The 26,652-nt window shown below is 37.2% G+C and overlaps 1 protein-coding gene and 1 non-coding gene across 3 annotated transcripts in view; one reads left to right on the forward strand and one right to left on the reverse strand.

Moving 5' to 3' along the window:
* Positions 1-26,652, reverse strand: part of RNF216 (ring finger protein 216) — a 135,095-nt gene that overhangs the window by 88,142 nt on the left and 20,301 nt on the right. For both annotated transcript variants that reach the window (XM_032459982.1, XM_032459981.1), the window contains exons 5-10: positions 26,086-26,162; positions 18,311-18,413; positions 16,541-16,705; positions 8,848-8,962; positions 4,212-4,351; positions 480-530 (exon numbers count right to left, since the gene is read on the reverse strand). In XM_032459982.1, the coding sequence (XP_032315873.1) occupies positions 480-530; positions 4,212-4,351; positions 8,848-8,962; positions 16,541-16,705; positions 18,311-18,413; positions 26,086-26,162 (651 nt within the window). The remainder of the gene's footprint in view (positions 1-479; positions 531-4,211; positions 4,352-8,847; positions 8,963-16,540; positions 16,706-18,310; positions 18,414-26,085; positions 26,163-26,652) is intronic.
* TRNAV-AAC lies at positions 648-719 on the forward strand. Its single transcript has one exon. It is a non-coding gene; the product is annotated as a tRNA-Val (tRNA).

Raw genomic sequence — 26,652 nt, forward strand, 5'->3', positions numbered from 1 at the left:
GAAGCTACATAAAGCAGCAATCTCAAGTACCATGAGTACTAGGAAACTTATTTATTAATGGCAATGACTGATTCAGTCACTAGTCCATTTCTAGCATGTCAGAAAAGGCCACTATGTGAGGATGGCAGACATCAGACAAAATCCATCTGGTCCTGAGGTTAGACATAGCTCTTCGTTCTCTATAGGTGATACATGAATTCTAAATTTCGCTCTAGGAGTGTATCCAATGAGTTCCAGGCAATGTTTTTAAGAACAACACTAACAATATTATCTTTCCTTCAAGTCTGATTCAGTTTGGTAGAGAGTTAACTATAACAGGTTTAGTATCTGACTGTAACTTTAGTTGAACTACAAACTCAGCAGATTAATTGGAGGTTATGTGGGAACCAATTTGCCAACAAAACGTCCAGGAAATGTGATGAGAAAAACAGCCAATGAAAATATCCAGAATAAATGAATTAGGTGAGATTTCTAACTACCTTTTGATACTGTTCTTCATTCATCTGCAGGGCAAGCAAAAAGTCTTCATGCTGAGGAACAAAAAATCATACACGCAGATGCGAATTTAGTAAAGATGACATAAACCGTTTAGCATTTATTTCCATAAACATAAAAGAACTGTATTATTAATAGTTATCGGGGTGGAGGGTGGTATAGCTCAGTGGTAGAGTGCATGCTTAACATGCATGAGGTCCTGGGTTCAATCCCTAGTACCTCCATTAAAGAAAACAAAAAAAAACCCAAAAAACTTTCTTTAAAAAAAAAATACTCACCTTTTCAGTTACTTAGTTTAGTAGCTTAAAAAGTTAACTGAGAGTAAATTTAAAATGCATCAGAATGCTAAACATAAAAAAGAAAACCATACAAGTACTAGAAAATATGGGGAAAAGGTTCTGAAATCTGACTCGAAATATAGAAGGAATAACACATTTATGAAGAGCACAGAATAGCACAAGCAAACAAAAAACTGAATGGGTAGAAATCAAGTCTGACAACATACTTTTCTGCTGAGGTTAGGGGAGGAAACATGCATTCTGGTATATTACTCATGAGAATGCAAAATAGTACAACCACTATGGAGGGGAATCTGGCACTGTGTAACAGTTACATAAGTATTTATACTCTAATTCATCAATCCTATTTCTAGGAATCTATCCCAAAGTTACCTGGGGCAGATGTATGAAATGATGTACACACAAAGTTATTGATCATGGCACTATTTATAACAGCAAAAAACTGGAAACAACCCTGAATGTCCATCAGTGGGGGAATAACAACTCTTACTGCACACAGTGGCACACTAGGAAGTTTTAAAAGAAAAGAGAAAAATCTCCATGGAATGCTGTGAAGTCATTGCCAGGATGCACTGTTAAATGAAAAAGGCAAGGGCGTAACAGTGTATACCTTTTAGGTAAGAAAGAAAGGTAAATAAAATGTCTGTGTGTGTGTGTGTATGTATGTATGTGTGTGCATATAAAGATAAACCAAAAACTATTCATAATGGTTATTATAGAGGGATTTGGGGGTGGGGAGAGATAGGATAGAGGTGAGATCTCTCTGAATGTTTCTCGTTTTATAATAGTTTTGACATTAAAACTAAAAATACTTTACATAACTGCATGACAAAATTAAATGAAAAGCAAATTAAAAACCAATTCCTTAAAACTTGAAAATCAAAAAATAAACCTCATTGTTTATCAAGTTAATGGCATAACCACCCGGACTTATTTCAAATGACTTTATAATATTTTAATTTCAAATTCCTAATCTGATACAACCTAACAAAGTTATAAATAAATCTTAGAGTGTATCCAGAAATCTAATTATTGATAATAAATTGGGCTGTTATTTTGGAACTATTAAGTATATAATATGGGATAAAGGAAATAAGCCATTACGGTAATGTTATTAAGATTTTCAGTGTAAGAGAAAAGAAATACAAACATAAAATGAAAGAAGTAAAAAACCTGTAAAGCAAACTTGAAATAAAAATCTCAGTATGAATTTCCACTAAAATAAAATTAGGCGCCTTGGAGAAGCTGGTGATCCAGGTTCAGGTTAGGAAGAGCAGAAGCTAAACCTGGGTCACCGGGTATGCCAGAAAGCAAGGATGCTGTCAACGATGACTGGGGCCAGGAGAGAGGAACTAACAGGAAGGTGATGCCACTGGCCAATGATGGGATGATGTAGACATCAAAAAGACTGATTTAGCGGTTTGGACAAAAGATGAAGCCTGTCATAATATTCCCTTAAGCCAAAGCTTAATCCAGAGCAAGACCCTAATTCTCTTCAATTCCGTGAAGGCTGAGTGAGGCTGAGGAAGCTACAGAAGTTGGTAGCTGGCCGAGGGTGGTTCAAGAGGTTTAAGAAAAGAAGTCATTTCCATAACATAGAAGTACAAGGTGAAGCTGAAACCGCTGATATAAAAGCTGTAACAAGTTCTCCAGATCTCGCTAAGAAAGGTGGTTAAACTAAACAGTAAATTTTCAAATGTAGACAAAACAGCGTTCTACTGAAAGAAGATGCCATCTAGGACTCTCACAGCTAGAGAGAAGTTACGCCTGGCTTCAAGGACAGGCTCTCTTGTTAGATGTTCATGCACCTGATGACTTGAAGCTGAAGCCAGTGCTCCTTTACCATTCCAAAAATTCTAGGTTCCTTAAAATTTTGCTAAATCTACTCTGCCTGTGTTCTATCAATGGAAAAACAAAGCCTAGATGACGGTATATCTATTTATAACATAATTTACTGAATATTTTAAGCTTATTGTTGACAATTGCTCAGAAAAGGATTCCTTTCAAAATATTACTGCTCATTGAAATGCTCCTGGTCACCCAAGAATTCTAATGAATGAGATTACTGTTTTCATGCCTGCTAACACAACATTCATTCTGCAGCCCAGGGATCAAGGAGTAATTTTTGATTTTCAAGTCTTATTATTTAAGAAATACATTTTGTAAGGCTTATAGCTGCCATAATGACATTGATTCCTCTGATGGATATGGGCAAAGTTCACTGAAAGCTTCTGGAAAGGATTCACCATTCCAGATGCAATGAAGAACATTCAAAATTTATGGGAAGAGATAAAATAGCAGCATTAACAGGAGTTTGGACGAAGCTGAACCCAACACTCATGGATGACTTCAAGGAGGAAGTAAGTGCAGATGTGGGAGAAATAGCAAGGGACCTAGAATTAGAACTAAACTACAGCAATCTCATGATAAAACTTTAATGGGTAAGGAGCGGCTTCTTATAGATGAGCAAAGAAAGCAATTTCCTGAGATGGGAACTACTGGTTAAGATGCTATGAAGACTACTGAAATGACAACAAAGGATTGAGAAAATCACACAAACCTAGCTGACAGGGCAGCAGCAGGATCTGAGAGGACTGATTCCAATTCTGAAAGAAGTCCTACTGTGGGTAAAATGCTATCAAACAGCACTGTATGCTACAGAGAAGTCATTCATGAAGGGAAGAATCAATCAATTCAGCAAACATCACTGCTGTCACATTTTAAGAAATCTGGACAGCTACCCCAAACGCCAGCAAGCACCATTCCAATCAATCAACAGTCACCAACACTGAGGCAAGACTCTCCACCAGCAAAAAGATTATGACTCACTGGAAGCTCAGATAACAGCCTTTTTTTAGCAATAAAGTATTTCTTAATAAAGGCATGGACATTGCTTTTTTTAGACACAACGCTTTTGCACACTTACTGGACTACAGTGCAGTATAAACATGACTTTTACATGCACTGGAAAATCAAAAAATTCATATGACTAGCTTTACTGTGATATTCACTTTATTGCAATGGTCTGGAACCAAACCTACAATATCTCCAAGGTATGCCTGTATTAAATAATCAATATATACATATTCCAGTTGACTTGTACATTTGAGTGTATTTGGAAGAATTAAAGAGCTGAATGGAATCTCTGTTTTTTCTCCACCATTAGAGGCTGAAGAAGGTGAAACAAATACGTTAACTAAGCTCCAGTCAAAATTCTCTAACATAAATCTGATTTATGAAACTCTGAACTTTAGCATCATTACAAAACCTAGTTTTGTTTTCCGTTTAAAAACCTTATAGTTTATTCAAATTAATCACTTGAAAGAAGATGCAAATCTTAAAAGACAGTTTTATACTAAGTCCCAAAGGCAAACCAAACCAGAATCCTAGAAACACATTCCGAGCACATCCTCCTACCTCTGCCATCTCTTTGACTTTCTGTTCATAGAACTCCTGCTCTTGCTGTACAGCTGGAAGGAGGGCACGCCGGTCATAGGACCTACAATGTCGCCGCTTATTTTCCAGAAAGAACATCCTTTTTTCTATTTTTATGTCACCTAGAAGATAATATGACAATGCAAAATCATGCAGACAACTGTTTTGCTAGTAATCCAGGCCAGCCATCCCAGCCTTCTGTGGCTGGTCCCCCACTTATTTTACTGGGATGTTTCCTGACTTTCCCATAACATCTTTTTGGGAAAACTGGGCTCCTTACCATTCCCTAACATTCCACGTACTTTCTGACTTTCTTCCCCCCAACCCCACCTTGTTATGTTCCAGCTGGAAGGTCTCCTCAAACCTGCCAGTACTGCATTGTTGAATATACCATTATTTGCTATCCATTCACTATTTAGGACAGGCAGGTTTACGGTTGGGGTTATTATGACCAGGGCTGCTACACATATGTCTGCAGTTCAGTTGAGTATACGTGGACTAGAATTACTGGGTCAGCTTTAGGAAACAGTGGCAGTTTTCCAAAGTATTTGTTCCAATTTACACTCTCCTTCCAACAGCAATGTAGGTGAGTTTCAGTCATTCCACAATATCATTAACACCTGATGCCATCAGTTCTTAATTTTTAGCCATTCTGGTAGGTGCACAATGCGTTTTTATGCATGTTTAATTTTTTTTCAATTTTGAAAATTTCAAAGATAGAAAATAGTAGTATCTAGATTTACAATAAATAACACTTACAATAAAAGCTAGTGGGAACAATAAATGTCAGATCCTGCAATTGGTCTGCTTTAGGCTTTGTGTTTCTTTTGTTGATTTACGTTTTCTAGAAAACTGTCTATTCCATCCAGATTTTCAACTTATTCATAAAAGCCTTTTTTTTTTTTGGTAATGTCTTTTGATTTGCCAATATTTACTATACCCTGATACATTTTTTTTCCTCTTGTTCGTTCTCATTAGTTTTTTTGTTGTTGTTGTTCTCATTAGTTTTTAAAAATTAAAAATTTTATCTTTTCATTGATTATTCAGAAAATCAGTTTTTGGTTCTCTATTTTGTTCCATCTGTCTATGTTGTCTATATTTCTGCCAAAAGCACCTCGTATTTATCACTGTAGCTGTGCAGTAAGTCTTGAAATCTGGTAGACTTACTTCTTCCACTTTATTCTTTTTAAAAATTATTTCAGCTATTCTAGTATTTTGCCTTCCCATATAAAATTTAGGATAATTTTAGGATAACTTGCCTATATCTACAAAAAAATCCTGCTGGGATTCTGATAGGAATTACATCAAGCACGTGTATCAATTTGGGGGGGATTCGTATCTTTATTATGTTGAGTCTTCCAATCCATGAAAACAATACGTGTCTCCATTTACTGACATCTTTGATTTCCTTCTTCAGTGTTTTGTAGTTTTCATCATGTATATAAGTCCTGTACACATTTTGTTAAGAGTCACACCTAAGTATTTAATTGTTTTCAGAGCGGTTGTAAATGGCATTGTATTTTAAATTTTGACTTCCATTATTTTCCTTGCTAGTATATAAACATACAATTGGTTTTTTTAGGTTGATCTTATATTCTGCAACTTTACTGAACTCATTTATTAGTTCTAGGAGTTTTAGGGGGAGCTTTCTATGTAGATAATCATGTCATCTGCTTTTTTAGGAACAGTTTTATTTCTTCCTTTCTGATCTATACCTTTTCTTTCTTTCTTTACTGTGTTGGCTAGAACTTCCAGTATGTATTGAATAGCAGTGAACAGAGAACATCCTTCCCTTGTTCCCGATCTTAGGGGAAAGGGATTCACCATTAAGTATGATGTTAGCTATAGATTTTCTTGTAGATGTCATCAAGTTGAGGAAGTGCCTCTCAATTCCTAATTTTCTGGAGAGTTTTAATCATGAACAGGTGTTAAATACTGTTAAGTGTTTTTTCTGCATTAACAGATAGGGTCATGTGATTTTCCTTCTTTAATCTGTTAATGTGGTGGATGATATTGATTGGTTTTCAAATACTTGAACCAGTCTTCCAACCCTGGAAAACATCCCATTTGGTCATGATGCACATTAAAAATTATGTAATTTATACATTAATATATATATTTACAAAAATTTACTCATATATGCATATAAATGTACAGTGCATATTAAAATACATACAAAGTACACATGTATATAAATATTTCATATATTTATGTAAAATATATTTACATTATATATTTAAAGTTGTATTTGCTAATTTTTGTTATGGGTTTTTGTATCTATATTTATGAGGAATATCAGTCTAGTCTTTTTTTTGGCGGGGTTGTACTGTCTTTGCTCAGTTTTGTTATCAGATTAATACTAGGTTTATAAAATGAATTGAAAAGTGTTTCCCATTCTTCTAATTTCTGAAAAAGATTGTGTAGAATTGGTATTGATTCTTCTAAAAATGTTTGGAAGAATCTTCCAGTGAAACCAATTGACATGGAGATTTCTTTCTGGAAAGATTTAAAATTATGAATTCACTTTCCTTAATAGCTATAAGGCTATCCAAATTATCTACTTTATATAGGTAGGTTTACTGGTAGTTTTGTTTTTTGAGGAATTGGTCCATTTCATCTAAGTTGTCAAATTTATGTGTGTAAAGTTGTTCACAGTATTCTTCTTTGGATGTTGGAAGGGTCTTACAGTGATACCTCCTATAAAGAATAACTCCTGATATTGGAAATTTGTGTTTTCTCTTTTCTTTATCAGCCCTGATATGTTGCATTTTTACCCATGTTCAGTTTACATCCAAATTCTAACCAGACTCTTCAAGAAAGGCTATGTGGTGGCTGGCTCATAAAACCTCAAAAAAAGGACAGTGGAGGGAGAATCTAGTCTCTCTCTTTGAGCCAAATGATATACAGCCCAAACAACAGTGCTCGGATGGAAAACAGCTGAAAAGGTGAAGAGTGGGATTCCCGGAACAAATGCAGGATTCTTAGCATATGTGCTTATAAACTGCTTTCAAAGAAGACTAAGTGTATCTATGTCATAAAATATTAAACTACTAATGTAAATCAAGTATATTTTCTATTGCTAACTTCCAGTGTTCTTAAAGATGATCTATTAAGTGCAATTTAAGAATCAGAATGTAAAATCATAGGGGTATACCTGAAAGAATGGGCTGAAAGTAATATGATGACGTTAACAGGGAAGAATGTCAGATGCATCAAAACTGAGAGGTCTGTGACTTAAAAAGCAATGTGGGTAAAAAGACGAAGGTTTAATGAGCCAATGATGGGACATACTTTGATTTTTAAAAGCTAAGGTGTTTTTAACTGTATGGGTTCAATTATAGCACCTAAATCCTAGCCGTTGTCTGTACACAGCAGGCCTCATGTGGAGTACTACGTCTAGCCTCGTACACCTGAACTTTCCAAGAGAAACAGCTAGAGAAAGACACGGAGATGGGCAATCAGGAGATGAAGAAGCAACTGACAGATTCCAAGTCCTTTCAGAGGCAAGAACTACAACCATGGCAGGAAATTTCAGGAAGGTATATTTTTGGCTTGATATAAACGAAGTTTCTAAAGACTCTAATAAACAAGGGAGTAAATCATCTTGTGAAGTGGTACTTTCTTTTCTCTACCAATGAAAGTAAGAAACAAATACTGAATGACTACGTATTAGGGATGCGTAATAGTCTAAACTGTGGGTAAATTCAGCTGAATGAAAAACCACCGATACATGTCCCCACTTTCATTCTGCCACAGACCTGTGAGAATGTCATGTCAGGAGAGCATGCCTCACAGAACAGCTTGGGGATCTTAGCAGTCAGAGCCTAGGGGATTTTCTTTTAGATCCTGAAGAGTTCAGAAATTCAAATACCTTCCAAGACTATAGCTATCTCATGGATTTTCCATTTAGTTGCACCTGAACTTATGTAATTAATTACAGATATAACAGAAAAATAGGAGAAAAGAAAATGGAAAAATTCTTATTCATGACATAACCTACAGGATAAGTTGAAGTAGACTCTTTCTTGGACATAAGCAACGAAGATCAAATTTGCTGCAAAATTCAGGCAGTTTACCTTTTGGGGGCAGGTTAGACTTTAACATCTTTGAAAGAGCTTTCAGCAGTTATTTCATCAATATGAATAACAGAATTTTAAATATAAACAGTTTAAGTGGCAATTTAAAAGCTGTTTGGGTTTTCTTCTGTGCAGAAGTTAATCTCTCAGGTGGTTAAGTGACTTCTCTGCAGTAAGCAATCAATCACTGGTCTACATGGTTTTTACGATGTAGTAATAAGGTTAATTCTCATCAAGTCTTCAAGACACATTTTCCCCCCAAGCTTAAGAATGTCCCCACTTTTCCACACATGAATCTCTAACACTACATACAATTTTCCTGTCATGGTGTATCCTAAACAGAAAGAAGACAACAGCTGCAGCCACCTTCTAAAAACACTGATGTGTCATCAAAGAAGTCATGTTAGTGCCACTCCTCAGACTGCTGTGACAGGGTATTTCTAAGCAGCTGCACCACGATGTCCCTTACAGGCTGCACAGGAGGGGACAGCTCTACACAGGAGCTTCACACGCCATCAGCAACACTCACAGTTGGCCATTACCTTGTTCAAATTTGAAATCTATGTAGGAATACTGATTCATTTCTTTTCTCTTTTTTCTTTTTCCACTGGTTTCTGGTGATAGCTCCTGCCATTTTTTAATGGCGTCAGAAAAGGCCTAAAAATTGAGAAAGGGAAAGGTTACCACTGTAAATGGGACACAAGAACAGGTGAAACATAGGCAATCCCCAAATTTGTCATCACTCCCAGTCAGCCATCTTCCCTACATGGCCTGCCAGAAAAAGCAGTGACAAAATAAGCAGGGAGCATTTCATCGTGCTCATTTTCTCTTTCACCAACTGCTATAATGGCAGAACCAAAATGCTTACTGACAAATTAAAGGGGTACATAAGAAAACAAACAGCTATTGAAGCTGCCCCTGAATAAGCAAAGGTTAAATTACGGAACAAATGGCTATAAGCTGTGTTTTACAGGCAGTGTCTTACATGCTGTTTCTCTGATCAACACTCCCCCTCCAATTCCCCCACATTCTCTCTGCTCACACCCACATCCCCACTTTGTATTGCACATGGGAGCACAAAATTCTTATGCCAGCAATACTTCCTTTTCTTCTATACCTTTAGCTTCTTCCCTTTTTAGATCTTTCCAACAGGCGTTAAAAGATGCTCAAATCTTTGCAATCTTAAAAAAAGACCTTTCCTCCACTGACCTCTTTCGCCTTCCAGTTACCAGCATCTCCTTTCCTTCTTCCTCCTCTTTGTAGTGAAACGTACCAAAAAGAGCCACGTGTACATTATTCCATCACCTCACCTCCCTTGAGTTTCCAACTCCCACCACCCTGGCCTCTACCTCACCCTTCTACTCCCTGATCTCCCTAACACGGGGCTGACTCCAACACCTTCCTTAAGTGCTCATCTCACTGGATCTCTCAGCAGTACTAATGAAGCCAACTGCTCACTCTCCTGACTTCCTCCTTCCTCACTGCCTGAAAATCCCTTCTCCAGTCCGTATTTCCCACCTTTTTTGTCCATTCAGCCACCCAGTGAATTGTTTTTACTTGGATGTCTCACAGGACCCGTACAGCACGCTGGCAATTCAACGTTTCCCAAATAGAATTCATGATCCTTTCCTCCAAAGTAGCTCCTCTCCAGGATTCCTTATCCCAGGAATGACACCCCCGTCTTCCACACCCCCACGTGCTAAACTCCTACTTATGCAGCACTTCGGTTTGTGATTAAATGTCACTTGCTCAGGGAGGTCCTCCTGTTGTACTCTTTCAAAGCCCCTTGCATTTTTCTTCCAAAGTATTTATCGCACTTATAATTATATTCTTATTTGTTTGATCAGATTCATGTTATTTTCTCCACTAGACTGTGAGCCTGGAGAGGACAGGGAATGTTACTGTAGCTCAGGGTGTCTCCTCAGCAACTTGCATGGTTTGCATTTAATACTTGTTTGGTAAATAAAAGGTCACAGGGATGTGTATGTGTTACAGCAATGCTGCTAATAAATCACATTCTGGATTGGTTTGTCTTAAACAGCTGTGTACTCCTGCGGTAAAATGGTAACAAAAGAAAATGAGTAATTTACCTACAGATGAGGAAAGGATCATCCTCTGCAAATATACCTCCTACCTTCCTTGCTTTTCAAAGCTTGTTAAGTCTGGGAATCAGAAGGGAATTCCATTTGCTGGATGCGCCTCCTATGCGTCCACTACATGTGGACTTTTCAATTCCTTACTTATTTAATTCTCACAATTTTCTGAGGGAGGTATTATTCACTTTATAGTAAAGGGAAGCAAGACTTAGAGAGGAGAAGGAACTTGCCCCCAGTCAAAACTTAATTAAAGTTAGGACAGGAACTCAAGCCAGTCTCTGAAGTAAAGCGCCTCTCTTTGACATCACCTTGTCCTCAGACTCAGTGAAACCCCATCAAAAGCCGGCTGACAGTAAAATTCATCTTGCTACCTTTTTATATCCCTGAATAACATCCTCCACAGCTGCAGTGCCTCGTCCCTTGTTTTCTGTTTCTTCTTTCTGGAATTCCCCACTGCCTGAGGTGTTCCTCACGAACCCTTAGGCACTAATCTTACAGTCACGTGTTTGTACTCCACTGCAAGACTAATTTATACCAAGTTTTACCTAAAGGTACCCCACCCTTGAGCCAGGGCTACCTGCAAAAACCCAGGAAAGGAGTCAGGACAAGTTATTATGATTTGCATTTATAAATGAGGTAATTAAATGGTAGCCGTCATTTATCAGCAACTAATAACTGAAATGTGAACTCAGAGCTCCTAACTGGTAGGTAGTCCTCTGGGTTTTAACCACACCACACTGCATAAAACACAGAGGCTCCTGACTGGGAGAAATGGGGTCATTACCTTGGTCTCATTTGAATACTGTTTCTGGCAGGGAAAAATCCCATATATATGAACACAAACTTGTACTTGTCAGGAAGCTGTATCTTAAAATGTGGCCTAAAAATTAAGGAGCCTCCAAAAATCTTACTTTAATGGTTACATTAACAATCAATCCTAAAGATCTAGTTAAGCAGACAAATTACAGAATCAGAGTTTCCTCCTTTCGAGACCTGCTGGTTGTAATTCAGCCCACACACCTCAAAGGCACCACACTTTTTCTTACCTTTAGCTTTTGCACATACTGTTTCTCTAGTGAAAGCATCCTTAAGACCCTGTTCAAATGATATCTCCATTTCTTTCCTAGTGCTCTAATGTACTTTTATTCACACCCTTTTGTAACACTCAATATACTGTTTTAGCCTCTTTTTTTAACTTTAATCTCCTCAAACAGACTGAAAGCTCTTTGGAAAGGAAGCTAATTTGTATTCTACAGATGCCAGTGTCCTCAGGGTCTAGCCAGTAATTACCACAAAGTTAAGTACTCCAAAAACCTACCAGGAAGAACTCAGAACAACAGATAATGAAGAACAATTTTTCCTTCTGTTTTTTTCTGGCACTTCTCCTTTCAGCCTGCTCACAATCACATATCAAACCATCCAAGGTATTAGTTCTGAGAATCAAGGATACAGTCTGGTAAGATTTTTAGGCCACGTGTGACAACAGTCAAAATTCCTTTAAGGGATGACCGCAAAACATGACAATGGGCATTTGATGATGTAAAAGCTGAGGAGTGGGCAGACTCCTCTGTGGAGCCTGGTGGAAAGGTCAGGTCCAGAGACAGGGATACATCACCTGCATGGAAACAGAGGTGACCATTCAAGTACACAGAGGGAGAAATCTAGGAAGCCCAGGTGGTGGAGACCCTCAAAATGATCACATCAGAGAGCAGAAGATAAGGGAGGGGTTAAAGAAGATGGCTCTGTCCACTAGCATTAAGCTCCATGAGGGAAGGGACCTTGTACTGTCCACTGTGACATTCTCAATGTGTGACCTGTGGCAGGCATTCAACTAACTAAAAGAAAGAGGTAGTCATACCTGTGGCAGAATTACTGAGAAAATTAGGAGGGGAAATAATTTTCAATCTCGTGGAAACATTAGCTGAGTATGAGTGTGTAAAGGAAGACACAGGAAAATTGTCAGGGTCTAGAACACAGAAGATCAATCTCTGTCAAAAGGAAAAGGGAATTCCCAAGACAACAGCCACACAGTAGGTGTGGAAAACAATCAGAACAGACTGGAGTCCCTCAACAAATGAATGGATAAAGAAGGTGTGGAATACTACTCAGCCATAAAAATGAAATCTTGCCATTTGCAACAGCTTAGGTACACTTGGAGGGTATTATGCTAAGTGAAATAAGTCAGAGAAAGACAAATACTATATGGCATCATTTTACCATACATACGGAATCTAAAAAGAATACATCAAACTAGTGAATATAACAAAAAAGCAGACTCACAGATACAGAGAACAAACTAGTGGTTACCAGTGGGGAAAGGGAAGGGGGCAGGGGCAATAGAGGGGTAGGAGAGTAAGAGGTACAAACTATTAGGTATAAAATAAGCTACAAGGATATACTGTACAACACAGGGAATATAGCCAATATTTTATAATAACTATAAATGGAGTATAATCTTTAAAAATTGTGAACCACTATAATATACATCTATAACTTACATAATATTATATATCAACCATAATTCAACTAAAAAAAACAGAACAGACTGGAAGAGGAAGGAGGGCTCTGGGTAAAAAAGAAAAACAAAACAGATTTGACAGGTTTGGCAATAAACAAAACTGTAATGAGAACAACTTTAAAGTTGTTGGGTGTTAGCCACAGAGTCAAAAAAGCAAAACAAAAAAGCAAATAAAAAAACAAAGGCAATTCATTTTACCTCAATTTAAGGAAAACAGAAAACTTAACAGAGGAAATATTATCATAGTACATTACCTGCCCTAGCAGCGAGTATTTCCATAGTCATAATGATGAAAATTCTAAAAACAGATTTAACAAAACTGTATATTGAAAAGATGAGGGTGTGTGTGAGACCTAGAACCTCCAACTACCATAAAACTAAAATAATTTCTATAACAAATGAATCAAGCATAATATGTTCATAAATGTGGAAGTAAATACCAGAAAAAAAACAGATAAAAGAGTTGAAAGCTACCTCCAGAGAGGAGAGGAAGAGGCTGAAGGAGAGGGCTCCAGCCTGACATTTACAAAATTATAAGGAAGCATTTTAGCACTATTTGATTTTTTTCAACTATGGAAGTGAATAACTTTGATGAAAAATAAACATTCATTTTAAGAAGTAGTTCCTATTGTTTCAAGGATGACCTGTTCCCTCCAGTTTAGAAGTTATTCATTAAAAACACTTAAGTGCTGATCGTACTTCTGTCCCTACAGAGCTTTACAACCAGAAGAAATATTACTGCAGCTGCACTGGGGTCTCCAAGAAGCCTACCAGCAGCATACACCCATAAAAAGAGTTGAGCTAAAATATCCTCAAGGGCACACACATCTCCTGCGCTCCGGGCTTCCACAGCACAGGCTGGGAACAAACCAGAGTGGCCTCTCTAGCATGAGTTCAGTGCTGCAGACCTAAGCAGGCCGATTCACGCAAGCCTCTTGTGCCCATGTAACAGTACACTAAAGATGGACTCTGAAGACAGCACTGAGCAATTTTTAAGTAAAAAGATTTGAAAATTATTCTGCAGCACACAGAGAGAACTGTAAAGGGACGGGAACTTGTTACTGAAACCTGATATACGTGAGGCACTGTGTAACAGGCTTGCTGCGTACTATCACATCTAATTCTCACATTAGCCATCTAAGACACCCACTACTAGCAGAAAACTGAAGTTCTGTAAGTTTAAGACAGTTGCTCAAAGTCACAGACCAACATGTGGCAGAACTAGAAATAAAATTCAAGAGAGGGAAAAAAAAATCAAACCTGAGTTTGATCAAGATTCTAGATCTAATCATCAATTTATAGGAGATACAGGGGACAGAGGAGTTGTTTAATTTCACTGCAAGGGTGCAGCCAGCAAAATCTAGTCTGTGAAAGAAAACCTGTAAGATAAACAAATTTTTTTTTAAAACAAATCAGCAATAAGGAAAAATAGAGAGAGAGGAAAGAGAGCGAGCTTACAGATTAAGAGACCTAAGTAATACAGCAACCCACTGCGCTAAACAGCTTTTACTTGGAACTCGCTATGACCAAACAAGCTGCTTAAAGATTTCTGACATATTCAGAGAAATCTGAACACTGATTGGATATCTAATGATGTTATTTTTAAGGTATGATAATGGTATTTTGATTATGCTTTTAATTATTTTATCTTTGTCTTTATCTTTTAAAGACAAACACTGAAATACTTCTGGATGAAAAAAATGAAATGATGCTTGGAATTTACTTCAAAAACAGTCTGGGAGGGAGAAGTGGGGAGGGGTGGAAATGAAACAAGACTGGGCAGGAGCAACTAAAGCTGAGTGACTAAGCAGGGGCTGGCTACAACACCACCTCTACTTCTATACATATTTGATGTTTATAGTAAAAAGTGAAGGAAAAAAAAAAAGAGAGAGAGAGAAACCCAGGGAAAACTGATTGCGTCTTCATAGTCCCTAAGCCATCACCATGCTTGAAGAGTGGCACAGGGAAGCCATGCTATTGCTGTATTAGGAAGCATCTCTGGGTGTGTTTTCTACATTCCTGTCCATGTGAGCATCACTTTCCACAAGACAGAACCCTTGTGTACCATGAGCATACAGCAGGGGGTGATTCTAGTTCTAATTGAGCACATCAGATTTTAGCTTCTGCCAAACATTATTTCCCCTTAGACATCTTACATTCATTCAAACAGTCCAACACACCTCTTTTCAAAATTCTGTAAATTTTAAACTTACCTATCAAAACAAGCAGACACCATAAAAAATATAAAGGGCCAGAAAAACGAGGAAAAGGATAAGGAAGATTTGAACAAGAAAGAACTGAGCCACAAGAAGTGAAACCCTACAACCTCCTTTCCAAAACCTAGTGGGCTGAGGGGGGATCAGACCTTCGGTGGGGAGAAGCATCTGCTAGTGAGGTTTCTCTTACTGACCTCAGGATGGTGACTGGGACATCACTAATGAGGACCAACTGGCCCCCAGGCCCAGGAGGTGCCTGCTGTTGCTGCCCTTTTACTTTCCATCTAGGCTCCCTGGGAGCTCAGAAAAGGTATAAGACACCACAAGATCAGTTAAGATGCCAGGCAGTGCCTAATGATGAAAGAGGCCTTTCTTTCTCAAGATTATTACTGGGTGGGGCAAGAGGTCATTCATTTTTCAATGACAGTACAGGCATTCCCTATTTAGCATGAGGTATGAGATTCAGAAATAGATGGCACTAACTCGGTTTCCTTCAGAGTAATTTTACCTAAAATGAACCTACAGTTAGGAGTTTGATGACAGTTACCTGGATCTTTGCAATCTAAAGTGGTAGGGCCTAGACTCAGCACAGTCACCTTCCTTCAGGTTAAGACCCAGTGGGTGTTTTAATCATTAAAGTAACTTCACATTTGCTTGCCTTCTGGAAAGAAAAGCACACTTTTTGCTGAGAATCCCCAGAACTTCAGCAGGAGAAACAGACTTAAAGGTAGGGGAGAGGAAGAGGAACAACCTAAGGGCCCATTAGTGCTCACCCTTCTGTCCTGGCTGACCACCATGACAAGAGGTACCACACGGCGGTCTTCACTAAATGAGGCATGTCCGTTACCCACTAGTGACCAGCAGCCTTCTAAGCCTTGGAACAGAGGCTCTTAAATAAAATCTTATTTAGGGCCCAGAAGGAAAAAACAAAACAAAACAAAACCCTGAGAGTTTTTAGTAGCTGCCTGCTCTCTTCTGAGGAAAATCACCACTCCTTGGGCAGCACTGGGTTCCTGGACCCTTCACAGACTCTACACCTCATGTAACTAGTAACTGAGCTATCTGGGGGAGGACTGTGTGACCAGACCCAAGTCAGAAAGCAAATCAGGGAGGAGCAGCACTGGAACACATCTTTTACACTCCAGTCATCCAGCATTCCATGGTGAAATTCATTAGCCTCCATGTTTTTATGGTCAAACCAGAAACTCCCTGCTTCTAATCTGTATTTCTCTTCATTCAGTTCTTCCTGATCAGCAAATACCCTTGTCTATTTATCTTCACCCTGACAAACTCCTTAGCTCTTCGCCATCATAAACCATCCCAATTTCCACAAGCTGAAGTCTTCACTGTCATCATGGGAAACAGTCAAGAGGTGTGACCCCACCAGGAAGACCAAGTAGAGCACCTTTCGGGTGATTGCATAGTGTCCTTTGAGCTCATGCAGGGCCCACTTGATGTCCTGACTGCTGAGCATTTTGAAGTCGGCCATCAGGAGGTCAGCAGCTTGGATGAAGCAGCGCTGATCAAGAGGAGTCAATTTAGAATAGTCAAAAAAGTCTATTTTTGGCATCTGAAACGAGAGAGAAGCACAACATTAGGGGCCAGACGGTGCATTTCCCATGACAGGGAAATCATTTGAAGAATCACTTTTTACAGAATAGAACAATCTGACTTGTACTCATAATTACTCTTAAGGAAGATACCAGCCCTGAATAGAGATAAAGAAATGGTGATTCAGAGAAATTAAACAAGCTGTCTGGAGTCTGAAGACTAGTTTTACTAGTTGGAACTGTGATAGAGTATAGCTGTGGATTTGAACCCCATCTTTTAACCATTTTCTTTACACAAAATTTTTTTTCAGCTACAGAAAACAAGCATACTTCAGAGATACTGTGAGTCTGGTTCCAGACCACTGCAATAAAGTTAAAGCCACAATAAAGTGAGTCAAATTTTTTGGTTTCCTGGTGCATAGAAAAGTTAAAGTTATGTTTATATAATTCTGTAACATACTGTAGTCTACTAAGTGTGCAATACCCTATGTCTAAAAAAACCAATATATATACACCTCAGTTAAGAAATACTTTATTGCTAAAAAATGCTAACCATCATCTGAGCTTTCAGCAAGCCAATCTTTTTGCAATAAGTAACCACAAAGGTCACTGATCACAGATCACCATAACAAATATAGTAATAATGAAAAAGTCTGACATACTGTGAGAGTTACCAAAATGTGACACAGAGACATGAAGTGAGCAAATACTGCTGGAAAAACAGCACTGATAGACCTGGTTGATGCAGGGTTGCCACAAAAAAATCCTTCAATTTATATATTTTTAAAAACCCTGTAACACCTACAAAGCACAATAAAACAAGCAATGCCTGTACATAAATAGTCAAAAAGAATTCACGGGAAGGATCCCACAACAGATCCCACCGAAGCAGTTCTGAACTATACTTTCCTTCAACCGTGAACCACACTAAATGCTAGTTTGGATCACAAATGAAGACAATGATTAAGATTTTTAAAAACCAAACTGTTTATATCTTGATACAGGATTTGGTTACATAGGTGTATGCACTGTATAAAAATCTTACACTAAAAGAAAAACTATAAACAGATATTAAACTCTGGGCAATAATATGCATGTTAAAGTATTTACGGGGCAGTGTATTAATGTTTTTGCAATTTACTTGAAGTGCATTTTAATGAAATAAAATATAAGAGGAAGGTGCTGATGGACAGAGGGACAGATTTGTGACAAAATGGACATAGTAAAATATTAACTTTTAATAGTACTGCTGATTATATAGGTAATGGAAAATTCTTTTGACTTTATTGTATGTTTGAAAATTTTCATAATAAAATGTTAAAAAACTAAATTTAGACACAAAGAATTCTGGCCAATTCCTGTTTCATCTTAGGAACCTGATTTGTAGGATTAAAGAGGATTTGTTTAATTCTTTGTGGAGAAGGAAGATAGTTACCATGAAAGAAGTCAAATACAGGATTCAAAGAGGCTCAGACTGGAAATTCCACTGAACTGTATATTCTGAAATCTTATTTTCCTGCATAGTCTTAAAAAAAGTGTCCTGCCAAAGCACTTGACCCTGCTAAAAATGATGAAAAAAGCAGAGCATTTCCAGGTAGACACTGCAGAACAAGAGCACCACTTGCCTTGGTCTCATCTTGGCTGGAAAGCAGGCTGCTACTGGGGTCGATAATGACTCTATCTTCTCTCTTTGGATAATCTGGATTTTCCAGAAGAAAATTACAAAGTCTGCAAAAATAAATGATGTTACTTTCATACTGCTCCTAAATCCCACATTTGCCCATTGATTCAAACATAATGTTTGAAAAAAAGTCTCCAGTCACAGATTATAACTGACCTAGCAAGGAACTGAAACGCCTGCAGACCAGAAGCATGAAACAGACAGACCGACAAACGAAGACAGCCACGCTGCATTTCTATTTTCACTTGCTAATTTAAAAAGCAATAAACATACTGATGAATGTAAACTCCTCTGAAGTTTTTCTACTGGTTGGGTATCAATGTAATGAAGTCATTGAAATTCCTACTGGGTAAACTATATGGAACTGGAGAATTGAGAAGACGTTATCTACTGTTTGTCAGGAAAACTGTAACAAGTAAGGGGTGGCAAAAAGTTTATTTACATTCACAACTCAAAATAGTTTTCTAAGAGAGCTAATAAATAAATGAAACACAGAAGATCTTTTGTTAATTCATTAATAATTTTTTTATCCCTATGACGATTTGGGGGATGCTCAGTTGACGTAAGGCTGAAGGAACACACCCTGTTTGCTTAAGAACAGACTCTGTTCGTACCAAACTCACAGCCTTGGTCTTTACATCACTACTATGAAATTCTTCAAAAGTAAGGATATGGAGAACAAGATAACACGTACAGATCTATCACCACCCAGATTTACAAATGTTAACTAGCAAGGCCCTTCACCCTGCAACAACCAAAGAAGGCAACAAACTGTACTCTTGGGATGATCCCACAGTGACAAGGACAGCCTGGGCGGTGTGCAGCATGAGCCACTTCTGTGGCAAGAAAGCTTCTCAGTCACAGAGCAGCTGGGGCCTCCCCTCCCCTCTCTCTTCCTTCCCTTGCTCCTGCAGATTCTTAGGATGACTTTACTCCCTCATAGGTACCCCAGCACGATTCTCACTCAGCTCCTTTCTCCTGAGGTCTCTCCTGTTCAGCGTCAAAGGTGCAGCCTCTAATTAAGTAGGTCCAGCAGGCAGAAGACAGAGAAAATCTGCTCTCCTCTAGCTCCTCTTCTCAGCTGGGAGCCAGTGTTTGGAGATTAAAAAATGGGGAGGCATGCTTCTTCAGTAACCTCCCTTCCCTCTTTAGGACCCTTAGCACTGGCCCAACTGCAAAGCCCCCTCCTCTTCCTGCTCCAGGACTGGTCAACACACCTCAACACCTTTTTCTCCATCATCACTGCCAGGAGTCCCACATGCTTCCCACAGCTAAGCCCTCCTCCTCCTATTTCCATGCCCAGTCTCTGGGACACAATGCCAGGGGCCTGCAGAGGGAAAAGCTCCCTTCCCCATATTATAGTTGTAGCAAGGGGAACACCCAGAGTCAAGAATTCTGAGCACAACTGCCTTGCAAACCACTATCACTGACAGTAACTCTTTGTTCCAGTACCAACTGATGAGCACGACAGGTTATACAGATATTTGAGGGCTAATCTGAGCATCAGTCACCTTTAAGAACCTGGTAGTTTGGGGGAAAGGCACAGAGTTCTAGACAACCCCATCCACACGCACACCTGGACGTACTACAAACCAGACATGGAACAGATTCTCCATCTCAATCTTGCCTGTTTGTAATGTTCTGACAAGTGTGGCTACCACAGGCCAACAAACTGCCAAAAACCAGGAATTCGGGGAAAGATAAAAAGGTCAAATAGTAAAGAATCTTCTTTGATATAATAGCCATGCATGAGTGAAGCCAGAAGTCTCCCAAGTGGGGAACACGGAAGATGATCTGCTAGGATGTTGGAAGAAAGTATTAAAACTTCTATTTCTAGTTTAAAATCTCATCCTTTAAAATTTTCTATTTTTATACATTTTCTAAAGTACATGATATGGAAGTAAAACAGTAGATACAATTTCTGGGAAAAAACCCCCAGATTTTAGGGGTTCTTCTCTTTCCAATTCATTTTATATTTTCAACCACATTAAAAACTTCACATATTGAAACGCTGCAAGATATGGAACTTCAAACGGCAGGTATCAGAGGCTCTCACTCTAAAATGCCAAAATTCATTTCCATTCTAGTATCTTCTCTACCCTCACAACACAACTTTCCTGGAGTTAAATGACATTCAGTGGTACAGATAATTAAGAACAAAGTTTCCCTTCTACAGAAATGAGCTACAACCAAATACATGAATATTTATAGCCTGGGGCAAAGGCAGTGGGAGGCTTGTCAGAACTCAAATCTGCCCATCCACTGATACTATTTCACGCCTGATCTGATCTGACAAGCTAAAGGGTTTCAAGAAAGCACTCCTGCTAAGTAAGCCAGGCTAATATTCTAAGCTTTTATTCTTTAATAGTTGTTGCTGCCTCCATCCAATTTAAGTTGCATCACCTGTGAGTGAAAAGTTTTGGTTAATCAGCCTAAGAGTAGGTTACCATCACAGGGGGTTCTCTGGTGAAGAGGTCCCTCCAGCTAAAATGACCAGCTGGTTACATCTAAAAGTGATTTAAAGACTGCACACAAAGTGACTAAGAGTCAGCTCTACAAAATACCAGTTTGCTCAACTCTGCTTTGGGCCTCCTTTCAGCTTTACATTAACAACATTTAACTTAGTTGTGAGAATTAACAACTTACGCAAAAGCACAGGAATGAAAGGAAAGTAACAGGAAAATCAGACTGTAGGTTTGAAAAGATTCAGTTACTGAACATTCCTCTTCCTTTGGATTTCACAAGAATTTTTACAAGTTTAAGGATGAATGTTTGCTTCTGAATGATGTGAAAAGCACAGTCAGTAAATCCCTACAAAAAAAGGACATGTACGAGACTCGGGAGGTAGGAGAACAGAACTCTCACAGAATCTGTCAATTTGATCACATTTTACTGATATGACATACGCAACTAATCTTGAAGATATTTAAAAAATAATGTTCATCTGTAGAATGAGAGGAAAACATTACAGCATACTAAATTTCTAAAGAGTTACCTTAATATTTACTACAAATTATTCAAAGTATTTCCTATTCAAATCAGTATTCTGTAACTAAATGTGCTGTTTATACTTTTCTCTATCATTTATATTTTCTAAAATGAACAAACAAGTATTATGCTTCATAATCAGAAAAACATTAACAAAAAAAGAAATTCAATGAGGTAAGAGGAGTAAACAATTCATATAGGAGGGAAATACAGTTTATAAACAAATATACGAAAAATGCTACAAAATTATCAAAGAAATGCAACACAATTACTTTAGCAACAACAACAAAAACAAGACCATTACTCAATATTGTTGAGTAATTATTAAGACAATTCTCATACGTCTCTAATAGCAACATACATTGGTACAGCTCCACTGGAAAGCTATTTGGAAATATGTTTCAAGGACGATGAATTTATTTATAATCCCTGATCCCAAATCTTAACTTTTAGGGTTTCAGCATGTAGTATACAATATATTAAAAAAAAGGGGGGGGAGTGCTACACATAGAATAATGTCTTTATCAGAACAACTATGAACAAGCAAAATATTTAACAAAGAGGAAAATTCAACAGAATGATTGTCATTAAAGGTGATGATTATTAACACTGTGGGGGAAAAAAAGGAAAATATTTTTTCCTTAACATTATTTCATAATCAAGACACACAAAATTGTATTTACCCTCTGAGAAAAATTATGTTTTCATTCAAAGAACTAAAAGGTACATTATTAAAAAAAAAAAAAGCTGTTTTTCACTTGAGTGCAAATCTCAGAGATATTTTTCACTGTAAAAATTGTAGTTAATTCTGCTCAATTTTGCTATTTAAAACTGCTTTAATAAAGTTTATTAAAAATAATGTAGTTATTGTTATGTTGTTTACATACTCAAAAATAAAATATTTTATTTATTTATTTATTTTGCCTTGGAATGCGTTGATGGTTTTATTTTTTGCTTTTAATTCATTTTTTAATTGAAGGATAGTTGATTTACAATGTTGTGTTAACTTCTGGTGTACAGTACAGTGATTCAGCTAAGAAAATACTTTAAGAGCTTATAATAAAACAGCACTTCCACTTCTAGTAACTGCAGACCAATCCCCCAAAAGATGAGAAACAAGACCAAACTTAAAAAATAAAATAAAAAAATTTCTGCTTTAAGATATTGGTAAAGAAGGCCAATTCTAGTGAAGACTGGAAGCTTAGGAGGCATGTACAAGTATGTATATAGCTGCATTATTTGTGATAGCCAAAAAGTGACAACCCAAATGTCCATCAAAAGCAGAGGGAAAAACCTAATTATAATATTATTATTATATATATTAATATATATATAAATATAATTATTATATATTATAATATAATATGATATAAGTGGAATATTACATAGAAACAAAAATGCACAAACAATAGTTATACAAAGCATGGATGAACCTCAAACATAATGCTGAGTGTCAAACGCCAGTCACAAAAGAATAGACTACGTGAAATCTTCATACAGTGTTCAAAGATGGTGGCAATGTTATATTTCTTTCAGATTTCTGGGTGGTGGTTACATGAATGTTTGATTTGTGATGAATTATTAAGCTGTGCAGCTTGTGCCTGTGCATTTTGTGCCTTTTTTCTGTAGGTGCATTACAGTCCAAAAAAAAAAATGTTATATACAATATGGAGGAAAGGTTTGAGAAGAGTGAATAAATGGCATGTAAAATAACGAAATAGCTTCCCCTTCCAGCAGGATGGAAGATTAAGTACCCAGGGAGTCTCCAAATGGAAAATTTTAAGAAAGATGAATGAAATGTTAAAATAAAACCTTTAAAGTACACCAATATATTTAAACCAGTAAGGAATTTCCAGGAGCCCAAACCTAAGTGAAACAGAAACCTCCGAGAAGTAAGCCAAACATAAAATCCAGATTTTCCTGAGGGCATTTGTTGATCCTAATAGTTTAAGCCCTTAGTTTTCACAGGGCATACAGATTAAGAGAAAAAGTTCAGACACCATACGGAAAAGCACATCTTAACACTGATGCTGAGTGGATGGAGGGGAAGACAAAACTCCTGAGGATTTGTGACGATTACTCAGTCCTCATTCAGGACTAAATTCTTACTTGGGTAAGATAAAACTTCCAGACAACAACCTGAAGTAGTACTAGACTGACACTACCCTTAGGCACATGACAAAAGTTAAAATAAATCCTCCCTGAAGGAATCATTTCTATCAAGACCTCAAGTAATGAGGTAACAGTCAAATTCTACAAAATACACAAGTGAACAGGACACCATGAGAACCAGCAGAAACAGAATGGGATTCACAAGAAATTCACATGTCAGAATGATCATACTCAGAACACAAAGAAGCTATGACTATTGTACCTGAAGAACTAAAAGGATTAAAAATACAGACAAAAAGTAAAACACTAGAAAAACAGCCAGAAGAATTAAAAAATAAAAATACTAGAAATGAAAAAAAATACAGAAACTGAAATTAAAATCATAATAGGTGGATTTAACAGAAGATTATAGCCTACTGAAAAGACAGTAAGCTGGAAGTTAGATCTGAAAAATCACCTGGAATGCATCTCAAGAGAAAAAGAGATGGAGTTAAGAGCCATGGAGGACAGGGGGAGAAGAAAAGTGTTACAGAAGACAGAAGAAAGAGAAAAGGGCAAAGAAATTATTTAATGAGATAACGGCCACAAAACTTCCAGAACTGACCAACATGATCAATCTACAACCCAGTACAGTCTACACATTCTAACTATATGGCTTCGTGAAATATACATTAAGTGTAAATATAACTATAAAATATTGTTTATTTCACTCAGTAGTTATTATTAGCAGTAACATTGGTACTATAATGTTAAAACTATTTTATATGTATTGTAGGATAAAGAAAAAATATATTAATGTTAGTAGAAATTAAGTTTTTAGTGGAAAAAACATAAATATAAAAAAATTGTAAAGACTGAGAAAAAATCTTACTGTTAAATTTGAATGGGAAATTATGAATATAAATTCATGACAAAAAAACATATATTCTTGGTTTGTCTCTTGAAAGGTCCTAGAAGTTATGACAGGCTAGTAGCGATGATGAGTAAGTCTAACCCCAAGATGTTAGTTATAAATACCAAACCTTATTCTAAGAAACCTGGCTTTTGGGAAAATGACAGATTCCAGGTTTGGGACAGAGAAGTTCAAGGTAAGCCTGGGGTAACTTGGCATATCAGAAAGCAAGGACATGCTCAAAGACTAATGGAGTCATGCCAAAAAGACACAGGTGCATCTGAGGAAGCTCCTACCCGTCAAATTTAGGATAATTCAGTATCAAGAAGAAAAACAACTATAACTGATTATAAAACACCACTTATTAAAACCTTTATGTCTACAAAAAAAATCACAAAAAAGTGATTTAAAAAAAAAAGCAAGAGAAAATAAAAAGGCAAAATCTTCCTTATAGCAGAATGGCAGACAATAATCTAGGTGGTGGATACAGGGTGTTAATATTACAGTCTTTCAACTTTTAATGTTAAAAAATAACAGGGAAAAAAAGACAATGACATTAAAAAAAAGTTAGCGGGGGCCTACTCTGGATTAAGAAGCTAAAGAGACAAATACATTATGAAACCTTGATTTGACCCTGGTTTAAAAAACAGTGGCTGCCTCTGGACAGAGGGGATAGACAAGGCTGCCAATGGAACCAACAGTGTCTTTATACTAAAAAAAAGAACCTCCTCTGGGCTGCTGACCTGGGAAAGGGGGCCCTTCCCCGTTGGTCACAGCAGCCAGCTCCCACTCATCCTTGGCTGAGTTCTACAGTACAGCATATAATCTTTGAGGACAGAGGTTTAGTATACTCTTTTGTTTAATTAATAATCTATATTAATTAGTTGAAGATTTTATTAAGTTCAATATCTACTCTTCTTTATAAATTCACAACTGTTCCTTCCACCTCTGCAGACTAGAAGGAGGCGAAAAAGTCTAAGAGAAAAGAGACTTATTTTTCATTTTGTATTCTCTGGGATACTTTTTAAAAATTTATTTTTATTTATTATTATTTTTTATTGAAGTACAATCAGTTACCACGTGTCAATTTCTGGTGTACAGCATAATGTCTCTTTGGGATACTTTTATTTAAAAAAATACACTTATCATCTTTATAATAAAAACTAAAGAAACACTTCCAAACATTTTTCCAAATAGGCAGAGTAGTTGCAGAATATTTTGTTACAAACATAGGGGAGAAAATGCCTTCTAATATCTTGACCAAAATGTAGGTAGTGTCAATGCTCAGAATTAACTAAACATTTTAATTCTACAGGTAAGCAGGATTCTACAAGAAAACACTCTGTATACAACTAAAATTAGAACTCTTCTAATAAGATGATTAAAAAAGACACAATGCTAAGTGAAATATGCCAGCCACAAAAGGACAAATGTTGTGTGATTCCGCTTACATGGGGTCTCTAGGGAGTCAAATTCAGAGACAGAAAGTAAAACAGTGGTTGCCAGTGGTTTGGGAGAGGGAGTGGGAAGTTAGTGTTTAATGAGGACAGAGTTTCAGTTAGGGGAGATGAAAAAGTTCTGGAGATGGATGATGGTGATGTTGTGCAAAACTGTAAATATACTTAATGCCACTGTATTGTACACTTAAAAACGGTTAAAATGGTAAATATTTATGTTATGTATATTTTACCACAATAAAAAAAAGAAAGGCATGCTGGTATACTTACACATTCAAATCATAGTAATTCTTCAAATGAATTATTTCCTCAATATACCCATTTGCTACATCTGGAAATCTTACTTCCTGTAAAGAAATAAAAACATTACATTTTATGTCTCAAACTGCAATAAAAACCAGATGGTAAAAAACATACAAAATGACTAAAAACTAGGAAAGCAGGTTTGTGTCTGGCTTAAAACAAAACACAAGGTGCTCAGATTTATGTGTCTACATAAATACAAAATTTAGAAAAGCCCTTAGAGATCATCTGGTCCTGCGCTCCCATTCTGCATGCCCATTCTTCATTCTTTCAATAAATATTGAACATCTCTGCCCAGGTAAAGGGAGTCTAAAGACAAATAAAGCACTTCCTAGTGTATACCCTTAAGCAGCACAGGACCAACTGGACCAGATGAAAAAACCTGGGGGAAGAAGGGTTAAAAGACAGTTCAAAGGTAAACGGCAGCCCATGAAGCCCTGCATTACTTCTAGATCAGTGCTATCTAACAGAACGTGATGCAAAGATGGAAATGTTCTATACTGTGCTTTCCAATATGGCAGCTGTTCAGCTCCA

This window comes from Camelus ferus, chromosome 18, assembly GCF_009834535.1.
Source record: "Camelus ferus isolate YT-003-E chromosome 18, BCGSAC_Cfer_1.0, whole genome shotgun sequence".
NCBI lineage: Eukaryota > Metazoa > Chordata > Mammalia > Artiodactyla > Camelidae > Camelus > Camelus ferus.